Here is a 14,296-nt window from a genome sequence, read left to right as displayed (position 1 = left end):
CAGTTTAGATGTTTTAAACTTTATGGTACCTTGGCTAGACATAACAAAGCGTCTTTGGTTGACGTTGAAGCTAGCATTGCACAGTTGACATATAATAGAAACTCTGTTGTGTAAAGCAGCATGATGGAAAATGGCATAGCCTGCCTCATCTGAAATATTGATGGTCAAGCTTGAGGTTTTACGGCTAAATGTATGGAAAACAGCAGATAATCCTCTTTCAACAGCAGACTTCATACCAAATGGGATGCTCTAAAAGGATTAAGAGCACCAGAATAAGTTTCTTTAAAATACACCTAAACTTTGGTTTAAGGAAAAAAAGGACGATAAACATATATTAATATATTTATAATAAATATAATACTAATATATAATTAATAAGTATGTATTGATATAATTACATGATTGGTGCTCAGTCATAGTAGAATTTTCACTTTCCATTTGAAAGTGTCTCACTGGGCAATGATTAAAGTTGTTAGAACTATTAAGAAACATTGAGAAGTTTAAAAAATATTTTTGGGAAGTTCCCCACCCCCCACTTTTTAGGGAGAAATTATAGCTACTTCTTTGTAGATGCTTAAAATGGGAAAATTTGCTTCCTGAAATACTTAAGCAAATGAAGATCCCTGGGTTCCTTTTCTGATTTAAGAACAATCTAATTTAGAAATCTAGAAACTAAAATTACATAGCTATAGAAATACAATTTGTCGTCTTTGTTCTAGTTCTCAGAATAGAGAGGTAAAAATATTACACTCTTCTTTGAAACATTCTGACCACTTAATATTTTAAAATTAAATGAACAGTTTATTCAATTCTTAAATTTATGGACATTGAAACAAATAAATGGTAAATAAATGCCTCAAATTTCTCATTTGTAAAACCAGAATGACAACAGTAGTACTAGTACCTTGAAACAGTTTGTGAAAAGGATTTATAAAGTGCCTGGCATATAAAATAAGCACTCAATAAATACTAACCTTTATTAAGATTGGTCACAATCCAGTTCATTAACAGATTGTTTTGCAACCCTACCAGAAATTTATTATCCAGAATTGTATGGCTTCTAAGCTGCTAAAATGTGGAATTTTTATTTCATATTGAAAACTTCATTTAACCCAATAGTTATCCCTAAAATAAAAATTTGAGACATATACTTACCTATAATAACATATTATCTATAATAGCCTCCTATACTAAATTATGTAATGATTACTGAAATACCTTGCATTTCATAGCTTTTTTGAAGCCAAATTTTTTCTTAAATTGCTCATGTAATTGAGCATCTGTTAGTGGAAGTCTTTTTGGTTTCAGATTGTTCACGATTTCATTTATGGCTCCCCACCACTTTGTCTTATATAGTTGATGATAGAAAGTTTCAAGTTCAAAACAGATCACATAGTAGCTATAAAAAAAAATAAAGAAAAAAGATCAATCTTTCTGACTTTGAAGTAATTTGCTACTTTTTTTCTATGCTAGCTAAACTTTATTTTTCTATAATAATTAAGTACAAAAATGTAGTTTAAATTGGACTTGATTGAAAAAGAAAGTCTTAGGGAAATGCTATGTTATGAACTGGTCAGAGGCTAATATCCTCTCTTCCTTGACCTTTACTTCCACTTCAGTTTTCTGAATAATATAGACTTCTGCACGGATAAAGGCATGTTTGAGGACCTATTTGCATTTATTTGCGGTTGTCATTCTTCCTGTCTACCATCCTCTCACCCCAAGAGAAACTAGACCATAAAAATATAAACTAAAGGCCATCTTTACCCACACCTTGCAGAGACAGTGCCAGTCCAGGTGGTGGAACTTGTCACTGCCCATGGGCCTCAACTTGTACAGGTGCCAACTTCATCACTAGGGACTTGCTTCTAAAATCGAGGAGCAGGTATTCTGAATCTTACTCAGATTTGAAGGCTTTCACATCACAGCAATGATAGGCTCTAGGACCTTAAGGGGCTGTCTGAATCAGACCTGGATGCTTGATTCACATTGGATGACTAAACTAAATACCTAGAAGAAAACAGCTCACCTTCCCTTGGTGTCACACACGCTGCTAAGAGTGGACACCACAAACAGATACTCCAAGTCTCATAAGACTGCCTCCACGGATACAGGCCCAGGAGATCACACTAAGGATGTCCTTTGGTCTCTCAGTGGCCCAGCTCCACATCATAGAGCCCCAGTGCCAGCAACCTCTATCTTTTCATGTACTTCTCCAGGGAGCTGCCTCTGGCTGTGGTAACTTGCTATGGGGTCAGAAGCTGCTGACTACCTTTGGGGGCTCTGGTACTTAGTGATGTACTCTTAGATCACTGCTCAGGCAATGAAACAGATGTATAAATTTAACAAATACCAAAGGAATGTGGGTTGATTTCTTCTAGAAATTCAATTTACTTATCCAATACAAATCAAGCTTCCAGAACCAGCAGGGGGCTATCCTACCCTAGAAACTGGAGAAGCAAGAGGTGGTGAAGGTGGCTATACCCTGAGAAAGTCTTTGGCCACAGACTTTTGTGACCCCTTCCCCCCAAGATTGGATACACTATCTGCACTGGCCCCCTTTCTATGGAAGCATAGAAAGCCCAGATGGCCAGTGCTTTGAGGGAGAATTCATTCAAGTACTGCAGAGGGACATATCACTGCTTTTACTCAAAACCTATGTGTAGATATTAGCAGGAACTATAAGGGGGCCTCACTTTTAAAACAGTTCCCTTCAGGGGCGCCTGGGTGGCGCAGTCGGTTAAGCGTCCGACTTCAACCAGGTCACGATCTCGCGGTCCGCGAGATCGAGCCCCGCGTCGGGCTCTGGGCTGATGGCTTGGAGCCTGGAGCCTGTTTCCGATTCTGTGTCTCCCTCTCTCTCTGCCCCTCCCCCGTTCATGCTCTGTCTCTCTCTGTCCCAAAAATAAATAAACGTTCAAAAAAAATTAAAAAAAAAAAATAAAACAGTTCCCTTCAGATTCTTCTACCTGGGAATCTGCACCCAGTGCAGATTTTGAGGAGCTTCTAGCTCCCTAGCTCTAGTTATAGCAGGAACTATAACAGCTCCCTTCAGATTCTTCTACCTGGGAATCTGCACCCAGTTTTTGAGGAGCTTCTAGGACCACATTTCCCTGATACACCATTGTCACATTAAGTTGATTTCTGACCTGCCTCCTAACAATCACAGCAACATCATGATGCTGGTATACTGTCCCCAAAATAGGACATTTTGGTACTGATATAAATTAATCTTTTTGCTCCAGTCATTGTCACCTTAATAATTCATGAGTTCTTGTACTTTAATGGAATGGCCAAATCCTGGGTATCTGACTGTGGCCCCTACTTTTTTATTCTGGTATGGTAGGAGGGCCCAACCTGAACCAAAATGAATCTAGGATTTAGATGTTTTCAGGCATGCCTGGAGGGCCAGTGGAACTGACCCTATTTTCATAATGGACCAGGGGTTTCCTAGGAGATAAACCATTCTGAGGAAAGAGAACATCAAGACTCAAGACCTCAGTCCACTAACAATGCCCCTAAAATCAAAGAGGGGAGATTTTAACATGGCATGTTTTCAATCATTCACCAAATGATCCCTACATCACAGAAAAGAACTGTTAGCAAAATGACTAAAAGAGCTGTTTTTTGCATCAAATTATTAGGAGTTCAAGGTAGCACTTCCTTGAAACCAATAAAATTGGGAAAGAAATACTTACTTCACTGGATTGGCTTCAACATGCCTCACAGTTGATACAAGGTATTTAGCAGGCATCAGGAGAAGCCAGCTCCAGAAGTGACCCCAGATCCACAACCAGGAGAAATGATGTCAGAGACAACAATGGCATTAATGTTGAGTTGCCTTCATAGGGTCTGTTGAGCTCCAGGGGCCCAGGAGTGGATCATGACAGATTGCTCAGACAGGAAAGAGGAAAACTGAAGATATCTCACAGTACCTGAGAGCTGATCCATTGGCATGAGATTCCTAAAATAACTATGTAGGGGGGATATTATGGAACTGAAGATTCTCTAGTAATTGTTACAGGAACCAAGAAAACACTGATTATTACTCCACTTGTGGTTTTTACTTTTACTCCATGCTGCCTGGGTCTGGGAAACAAGCTCATGCTGCCTTTGCAAGTCTGCAAATTCAAATCCATCTATCTGCAATTCACCAACATTGATGACCAATGTTGTGCATTAGTCAGAAACTAGAGAACCATTCTACTATAGTATCCCATTAAAACAATTTGACTGGATCTCTTACTGTTCAATGACAGTGGGCTTATGCCAACCATACTCCTTTACCTATAACAACCTCTCACCAAGTACAGCTTTTATCTCAGCTGCCTCCCTGCATCCTCAGGATCATTAGTGTCCAGCTAGTCACTGGAGCCTGGGGGGATAAAGTGTTATTCAGAGGTGCTTCTGAAATACTATTTACTTTGGCAGGTGTTATACATGGAATGTGTCAGCAGTTGCTGGATCCCTGAATGAGGGATTCCTTCTCGAGCGAGATGCACACCAACTGTCCATTCTAGAGGCATGAGGTCTACTACTTAATTCCCTCCAAAATCATGGAAGTCATTAGCCACATGGTCTTTGACTTCATCTCTAGTACTATGTGTGCATCCAGACAGTATTCAATGAAAAGACCCACCTTTCATTGTTTATCCTGATTCTCCCTTTGCCTCCTTTCTCTTATTTTCCTCACGACCGTGCATCTTGGAGATGCATGTGTAATCTTTGTCTTCTTCACATCACATGAACTCTCCCCAGCTTCACCCTTCAGCTCACTAAACATAGCCTAAAGCCAGAACTAATCCTCTTCCCAAGTCACTGCTGAATTTAGAGTGCTGTCTTCAGTCTCAAGTTGACTTGGCCTTTTTCTCTGTTGAATTTGATGCTTTTACTCTATTTCCATATTTAAAAATTCCTCCCCATTTGGCTTCCATGCTATTGTACTTTCTTGGTCCTCCTCCTTATATCATTCCTTCTCAACTCCTTCGTTCTCTCTTTTGCATCTCCCTATTTAAAAGCTGCTATTCTCCAGAGTTCCAGACTTGGTCCTGGTCTCTAAACCACTTCCATGCGTTAAAAAAACAGAAAACAAAAAAACCTCTCCTATATGCTTTTATTTTTTTTTAAGTTTTTTTTTTTTTCAACGTTTATTTATTTTTGGGACAGAGAGAGACAGAGCATGAACGGGGGAGGGGCAGAGAGAGAGGGAGACACAGAATCTGAAACAGGCTCCAGGCTCTGAGCCATCAGCCCAGAGCCCAACGCGGGGCTCGAACTCACGGACCACGAGATCATGACCTGGCTGAAGTCAGACGCTTAACCGACTGCGCCACCCAGGTGCCCCTCCTATATGCTTTTAAATCTCAAGTCTCTACCTCCTAATAGTAATGCCCCTACTCTACTTTCCATAAACTTCAGTATCCAAGACATGGAAACCCAAGAACACAAGACATAAAGATCCTAGCAATACTAAGAAAGACACACCGCTTCAAAAATTGGCAGGCGTAACAAGACCCAGCAGAGGAAGAGGATTTTAAATCATATCTGTTATGGAACTAAAGGGGTATTTGCTGAGTCCACTGCTTTTCAGTAGGCTCATAGGATTTGATCCTCACCTCCATTCCCATTTAATAACGATGTTAATTATAAGAACTAATCACTATCTCTAAAGATTATTACACAGAATGTACCAAAGTGCATGAAGTAATAAATATATTATTTATTTTGTTGACTATTTCAGTCACAGGCGTTATTGTGCTAGGATCTCCATGCTGAGGTATTAAGTTAGCCTTTGCATTTTGACACTTTCCTTGTTTTCTCCTAACTTTCAACAGGTTGTCACTACTGTGAATAATTACTGAAAAGTTCCTTACCTTTTTCCGTTAACTTCCATGACTGGTATTGAGTAATGTTCTTTGTATCCTAAATCTTCAACAAATGTATTAGCAGCACAATCCCGTATTTTTTCTAAATTATTCTAAAATATGAGTTATATTATTAAAAACATATCTTTAAATAAGTCTAAACAATTATAGCTTTTTCTTTTTAATTTGATATATAGAGAGAATGCATGCATGCACAAGTTGGGAATGGGGGGAGAGAGAGAGAGAGAGAGAGAGAGAGAGAGAGAGAGAGAGAGAACCTTAAGCAGACCCCACACCCAGCATGGGGCCTGACATGAGCTCTATCCCACGACCCTGGGATTATGACCTGAGCCAAAAATCAAGTGTCAGGTGCTCAACTGACTGAGCCACCCAGGTGCCCCATCAATTATGGTTTATTTTAGATGAAATTTTGTACACGTAAATGATAAATTTTTAATATAATATCCCATAAAACCCTAATAATATTTGCACGTATCCAGTTCCTACTTCAGGAGGGAGGAAAAAATACAAAAGAAAATATAAAGAAGGTAGAAAAGCAATGACAATTCACATGTATAATGTTTATATTAAATTCTAGATGAAATTACTGTTCTTAAACTCTAGAGGATCTGTGTTTTAAAACTAATCTTCAAGGAAAATGGAAGATTTCTTCAAGGAAAGTGTATAGTGAATGTTGAGGGATGTCTACTGTATTCTTTGATCAACAATTTTAGCGCAAATATAGTCCATTTGAGATCTATAAATTCTATGAAGATAGCTGTACCTAGCTTATCTGTCATTTTATCTCTGACACTTCACATACTACCTTAGGGTAGTTGGACTTAATTCATGTGTGTTACATAATGTATGAAAAAACTAGTGAGTTAGGAAGATAATCATTTGGAGAGCTGCCTAGTGCCTGTGCCAGCAAGAGACTCTTTATGGATGGAGAATGAGATAAAAGCGCTGGGAAATGACAAACCATTTCAGGAACAATAATAATTTAAACCTTAAAGTCTTCCAAAGCATTCTCAACTGAAGGTGTGCTGATATCAAATTCAATTCCTCCATGAACATGAAAATATTGATCCTCTTTGTAGTGAAAATGCTGGCATTTAAAATCTCGCCCATAAATAAATGGAGGCAGTTCTCGCTCTGTCTTGACCTTGTCATCTCCAAAATAAAAAGAAACTTTTATTTAAAAAGTGAAAACAGCATATAAACAATCATATTTTGGAGATCTGGATTCTCATTTACATAAACCAACTGAAGAAAACTCCATATTAACTGAAAATCTTGGCAGTTACAGTCTATAAAATCATAGTCTTAGTATATATTTTAAACATGAAAATATATCACACATTTTGGGCATTTTCTGTAGTTTCATTGTACAGACATTTCAAGAGACTAGTTAAAACATTATTCTATGTGTGAGCTTAAGACTAGTATCTTACCTCCAATTGTCAGAAAAGATTTGAAACTCTGCCTCAGAGAATCTTTGGCTAAATAAATAAAAACTTAACCTGAGCTGGTTTAGGCAAAAAGAGACACTAATGAGAAATAGGTGGGTATCCCTCACTGACAAAAAAAAAAAAAAAAAAAAAAAAAAAAAAAAAAAAAAATCAAACCAGCTCACTTTTTTGGAAAGTAATAAAATCCACATATAACATTTATTAAAAAAAATAATAATAATTTTCTAAAAGTCCAGTAAGGATTAGATTCAATATTTTGACTTGTTAGCAGAATATGGTTTCATTAATGAAAAGTATATAATGCATTTTGAGAAAGGTAAAAGGTACAGAAAAGTACAAGGAATAATATAACACCCTAATACCACCTCCTAGATTTAACTATTAACAGTCATATTTGCTTCCAATAATCTAAGTAATAAAACATTACAGATATGGCTGACATCCTCCCATAATTGCTCCCATAATTGGTGCACGTTTGGGCACCAATGAAAATATATAAATTGTGTGTTAATCTGGGTGGGAGGAACAGTATGCCCTGCAGTCCTGTCAAATTCCATGTAAGTATGGTCCTATTTCAGCTTTCTTCTCTTACATTGGTTTATTTGTGTATAATAGTGCTGACACATTAGTAAAGTTTTAAAATATGTTTTCAGCTCCTTTTCAGAAATGTAAGACCATTCACGATCCTGTACTGCTCCATATTAATTACAGAATCAATTTCTAAACTTTCGTGAAAAACACAATAGGGATTTTGAAAAGAAGTACATTGAATTGATAGAGTAATTTGAATCAGATATGATACATTCACAGTGTTGTTCCATCATGAACATGGCCTATTTCCCTATTTTTCTCAGAACATGTTTAAAGTCTTCCAATAGCCCTTATAATTAGTATAAATGTATACCAAGTACTATGTACATATACCAAATATTTTTAACTACTTAGGAGACATTAAATTTTGGTTTTTCTTTCTAACAGGCTACAGCTAGGTTACATGAGTGGACTCAAATACTACAGACAAAATTGAATTTAAATATAAATTTAACATATATATATATATATATATATATATATATATATATACATATAATTATTTTATATTTGATCTGTGGTGATACTTTTACCTGAAAAAAGTGGAAGCAGACTATCTAAATATGGAACTTTCATCTTCTTTTTCAAACTCAGTAGAAATGGAGTCAGAAAACATATTAACTTTAGGTATCCTATCCCTTTTCTGAGGTCTGTTTTCTTCTCAAAGTGTTTTTGAATAACCTTTTTCTGAAGATATAATCTTTGCTGTAGTCTCTGATAGGTACAAATATCAAGATAATCCTGATTACATTTTATAGCATTAGTAAGCCAATAGGCTGTTTCAAATATAAAAACATTTTCACACTGTTGAACTTGTATGGTACTGAATGTCAATTTTAGCATAATATTTTCAGCATATTTCATAAAAACAGCTTTTTCTTCAGGGCTGTTGGGATCATATGTTGGATCTTCATTCATGTCTTCATCATAGATTCCATTAAAGTCCGGATCCTTTGTAATATCAACCAAACCTTAACAGTAAAAAAGAAAAATTTTGGATAGTGAAAACATCATATGTGGCTTCTGGATAAATAGAGTGTATTGAACACTGGGTTTCATCTTGAAATCCTACTAAAGTGACAAAGTGATGATGAGATGCCGAAAAAATTATTAAAGATGAAAAGCAGGTTGATTGGTGCTAACTAAGCAGAGTAAAGAAAGATGGAAGCTTGTAGAATTAGAATAGATTTCCGTTGTCTTTGGAGGAAAGAAACACCATACCATGGAAACAACCTAAGTCCCATATTTAATCAGGGTTAACTAAAGAAGAACAAGAAAATGTGATTTCCCTTTAAACAGGGCATCAGTTTCTCACTTGGCCAAAAGTATAATTTTCTTTTCCAAGCCTTATATTATTACACATTTCTTGTTTTTGCTGATAACAGAAGCTAAACATATACAATAAGAACTTTTCTGCTAACTATTCGTGATGAAATAAATAAGAATTAAAACTCGATTTTTCTCTATTATCAATGACAAATTTCCTGTTACATTTTCTTCCGATTTATGATGAAATTAAGGACTTCCTTGCTGCCAAATTGTCTTCTTAAAGACAATTACACTTAGAATGTTACCCTTAATCTAAGCTTGAGAAAACTGCTTAGAATCACAAAATGACTTCACAGAAAATGTGGCGTTTGTTAACATACGTGCTTTAGACGTGTAAATGAGACATCAATTTGCCTTTTTCTTTTTCCTTCCTCAAATCTATTAAAAAAAAACCCTCCAAAAAAAAGCAGAATACACTTACATTTTTATTTTTTAAAAATATTTATTTTTCAAAGAGCGAGAGAGCGAGCCCGCGCAGGGAGGGACAGAGAGAGAGAGGCAGAGGGAGACAGAAGATCCGAAAGTGCGGAGCCCAATGCGGAGATGGAAGTCACGAACTGCGAGATCATGACTGGAGCCAAAATCAAGAGTCAGACACTTAACCAACTCAGCCACCCAGGCACCCCTCACTTGGATTTTTAAGTGGCCACTATGATTCACCTCCTTTTTGCAAAATTTAAGAAATTATAAAGAAATTAAAGTATTTCTGACAGCTTAAAAAAAAATCTAAACATAAGCCAGAGTATTGTTGACACGCCTAAAACTTTGTAGCCTGAGGTGGCTGGGGGCCAACAGGCAGCAAGTCAGTTCTCCCCACAGAAAGTCAGGAAGGCTTAGAAATTGGAAGCCTGTAGAATCTAACAGATCGTCACGTCAGATTTACGGGGGGGGGGGGGGGGAGGGGGGGAGAACGGGGGAGGAGGAGGGGGGCCCCCGGAGCAGAAACAGAAGCAGCAGCAGCAGCAGAAGAAAAAAAAAAGATTGGTTCGAAGTCTGAATTGGTGCAGTGAAACTCCCCGATCGTCTTCCCCAGACAGCACAGCCCCTCCCCTTCCTCTCTAAAAGGTTTGAGCAGCACCGCTGAAGGCCGGGAGGAGAGGCTGAGCTGAAAACCCGGCAAAGTGAGTCTGCGCGCTGAAAGGGGGACATTTCAGCCCCTCCCCCTCCTCTGGCCCCAGTCTCGCCCTCCCTCCAGGCGGGAGTCTGCGGGAAACCGATGGATCAAAGAGAAAAGACCTACTAATACAACATGTGGGGAGAAGCTCCCCAGTGAAGGGGCAGGGTTTCTTCCCGATCACTACAGTGCAGTGGTAGCAGTCAGCAAGCCCTGTTCCTGCCCCACTTCTAAATGAGAACAAATTGCAAGTGTTTCCACACAGATGAGGAAAACCTCTCAGGTGAAAGACCTGGACTGGGAGTGGAAATGGGGAGGGGAGGAGGGAAGGCGGGAGGACGGGCGGGCGGGCAGGGCTGCGAGGGTCGAGAAAGGGAGAAAGGATTTTGGAGAACCGGAAGAGAAATTGCCTGGAAAAGATACCAGTCAGTTCACGCGTACATAGGAGAATGAAGGAAGGTGTGGACTGAGACATCGCTAAGGGAAAAAATGGAATTGCTGCGCTACCTGATATTTCGCTGTACTGAGAGGAGTTCGATATTGCTGTTCAAAAGTTTGGGGCTGAATCGGAAAACTGAACTAATTTGTTTTAATGACACAGTTGTTCATGTCACAAAAAATAAAAGTTATTAGAGGAAGTGTGATCACAGCATGTTATACAAATCAGATATGTACAAAGTCATAATAATGTAGAAAATGAAAAAGGATTTAATAGAAAAATTGGATATAACTGAATTTGGAGGACAGGGAGGGGAAACACGAGATTCCATTGTTTTAACCTCTATACTATGCTAATTTAATCTTATCTCCTGCCCTGCTTTTTGCTCCTGAACTCAATTCTTTTTCAATGCCTAGTTCTTATCTTTATCTGAACGTCACAGAAGCACTCCCAAACTAAATTCATCCTTGATCTCCCCCCAATCTGCTTTTCTTTTCATTCTGTCATGGTTAATGATTCTATTTATCTATCAGTTCCTCAAACTAGAAGCCCAAGAGTCTCCTTCAATACCTTTTCTTTCACATTCTATTGTTATTAACCACTTAATTTCCACAAGTATTGAAAGTTTACTATCTGCAAGCGCTCTATAAGGTGCTGAGAATTTAAAAACAAAAAAGACATTTTTTCTGTGCTCTTGAGAAGGAGCTTAAGGGCTAATACAGGAGACAGAGATGAAATCAGTAATTTCAATACTAAATGATACAGTGTGCATAGGACAGAGGAGGCTGTGTCTGAATCAAGTCTTGAGAAGGGAAACAATGACCTGGGGAAGAATGGGGAAGGGTGAGGTAAAGTGGCAGGAGGAGGGCATTACAGATAAAAGGGCAGGGAATAAGCAGAGGCATAAAAAACAAAACCAAAAAACAAACAAACCCAATTCACTTCCAGTTGTAGTATTAAACAAGGTCTTTGGTGTGTGTGTGTGTGTGTGTGTGTGTGTGTGTCTTAACTAAAAGTCACTCCCACATTTTTCTATCACAAAAATATGTTTTTCCTTCTTTCCTCTCATCCTACAAACCTTATGTAATACATTGAAGAATCCAAGAATTATTCAGATCAAGAAATTAAAATCCCCTACAGAAAACTAGGTAATATGACCGGAGTTTGGGATTCTCCTTCTCTACTGCTGTTGCTATCGTTTTCTGAGAGCAGTGACATGGGCAGTTGCAAGACTTGAGCCCAGTCTCTCAGTCATGCCAAGAGAGGAGGTGCCACTTCCCCAAATATGGATGATGATATAGAAATTCTTGCTGCTAGCTTGCCCTTGTATAGCCACAACTACAAGGCTTGGACCCCAGTTTCCTGGTCAAGTCAGTGGAGGAGTGGCATTCCCTCTCTGAGCATTCCTCTGAGCATTCCCTCTGTTGAGCATCATCCTCAAACACTGAGGATAGAGCTGGGGCCAAGGTTCCAAGAGTCACTCTGTTTATCAGACACTTCTACCTCACTTCCTCCCAGACTGTATTTTTCACTCTAGCTGTTGTTGCCCTAACCAGCTTCACAAAGATGTAACTGTGCTTTGCTTCAGATGCACCACATGGCTCTTATTTTTACCCTGGGACTTCTCTACCACTGCTGTGTTAGACTTCTGATGGAACCCATCCAGTCATTCCAATGCAAGAACAAATCTGGAGAGTGAGGGAGCAACCTTTGACCAATCCAGGAGGGGGAGTCAGGGGATACACACTGCCCTCTTCCATCCCTTGGGCTGACAATTCTGAAGTGTATTCTATGGGATTCCTCAGAGTCCTTACAAAATGGATCTTAATGAAAGCTCAGCAGCACATCCTTGGATTGATGTTTCCTCCTTTTCTATTCACTTTTCCTGCCCCCCACTTCTGTTCCTTAGAGTTATTTCCTATAATCTACCCTGATTTAAGCCCCCATTTCAGGCTCTAATTTGGGGGTAAGCTAGGCTAATACACATTGCCTTTGTACCTGGCCTCTGACCTGCTGTTTCCCTGATCATGAAATATAAAAAGCCCCACAATCTAAGAGTCTGGGTTCCTTTCCCCAAGTCTGACACTTGGGCTGTGCAAGATTTCACAGCGATGTTCCAAATGTGGTGCATGATGGGGAGCCCGTACCTGTTCCTGTTCCCGTAAAGGTCTGGTGTGCATTCTGCTTGGTCATATACCATTGTTTGCACTACACCATTGTTACAGTGCCTGAAGCATGCTGATGCTGCTGGTGCTTCAGCAGACTCCCAAGCATAGTAAGGGAGAAAAAAATCTCTGTCTTGGTATGATGCTCATCTTTGATGGCCTGACAGCCAATATTACAAAGTGCTTTAATGTAACAGCACTTTCCCCAAGGGCACATGGTGGTGGAGTGACTGAATTTGGAAAGATTTCCAGCTTCACTCATATACAGTGAAAAAGGGATCAGAGTCACAACTAGTCTAGACATGGGTTCCCAGCCAGGAAAGGAGAATTAAGTAGAACTGTCTGGAGCTGATATTTAGCTGACATGTATCAATATGGCCACATCGGTTGTAAAAATATTGATCCCTTTCTTATTGTTTGGTAAACTGAATTGCTATAGCCCCAAGCTGTTTGAATACCTCCCTCCCCTGGGATCTCCTGGAAAGCTTCATGATCCAGCAAAGGCTACCTGTGACAAACAAGAGGTCTCTGAGATCCTACTCCAACATTATGGCTGATGTCTGTTCTTATTGCTCAGTGATCATGCTGTACTGGTGGTTAAGTATTTTTAATATCATCCCTGAAAATGTAGGCAGTTAGTCTCTGGGTGCTCCCCCACTCCCCCTACAACTTGATTAGAACATCTCTACCTGTCTCTGATCCTGTTAACCAGGAGCATCACTCTGAGAGGATCCTTATTGGGGTAGCCTCAGATACAATAGTTGGGCTGAAGAGACCAGATGGTGGGCCATGAAGTCACATGATATATTCAATTTTGTCATCCACTAACCAGAAGCTCTCTGTTCTTACACAGTAGGACATATGCTCCCTCCTATCATGGCCTTGTCCCTTATTATTATTGATATTCTCACCAAATGATCCAAAGGCTTTTCAGACTTTCATATGTGAATGATTCCTTAGTATGTACCTCTAACCCAGATCACTCTCCAGAATTTGACTTCTATGATGAAAGTTTCCACCTAAATATGTGACTCTCAAAAGGGCTTGTTGTTTCTTTACCAGTCAAATCTCTCAGCTCTGGCCCTTGCCTTGCTTGACAAATGCCAGGTGGGAATGATGATTCCAAGTAATCTTCGTAAAAAGGGAAGAAAAGCAAACCCAATTTTTGTCAGAATTGTCAAGTCTCAAACATCATTGGAAACCACTATCAATATCTGCTGATCCTTAACATCTGTAGAGCTCAAATTCTTCATAAAGCTCTTGCCATCATCTCGATCAGGAAAGGCAAACCATGCAACTTAGTTTCCCAGACACATCTTGGC

At 39.0% G+C, this 14,296-nt stretch overlaps 1 protein-coding gene across 2 annotated transcripts in view; it reads right to left on the bottom strand.

Moving 5' to 3' along the window:
• The window catches only part of ANKAR (ankyrin and armadillo repeat containing), a 74,610-nt gene that overhangs the window by 52,763 nt on the left and 7,551 nt on the right, over positions 1–14,296 (bottom strand). For both annotated transcript variants that reach the window (XM_086719125.1, XM_086719126.1), the window contains 5 exons: positions 8,461–8,898; positions 6,874–7,037; positions 5,874–5,977; positions 1,219–1,399; positions 30–249 (listed from right to left, as the gene is read on the bottom strand). In XM_086719125.1, coding sequence (XP_086575251.1) covers positions 30–249; positions 1,219–1,399; positions 5,874–5,977; positions 6,874–7,037; positions 8,461–8,898 — 1,107 coding nt within the window. The remainder of the gene's footprint in view (positions 1–29; positions 250–1,218; positions 1,400–5,873; positions 5,978–6,873; positions 7,038–8,460; positions 8,899–14,296) is intronic.

Source organism: Puma concolor, chromosome C1 (genome assembly GCF_028749965.1).
Source record: "Puma concolor isolate L17-30 chromosome C1, mPumCon1.1.hap2, whole genome shotgun sequence".
In the NCBI taxonomy this organism is placed as follows: Eukaryota; Metazoa; Chordata; class Mammalia; order Carnivora; family Felidae; genus Puma; species Puma concolor.
Note: the sequence above shows the minus strand (reverse complement) of the source record. Positions and strands in the feature narration are given on the sequence as shown.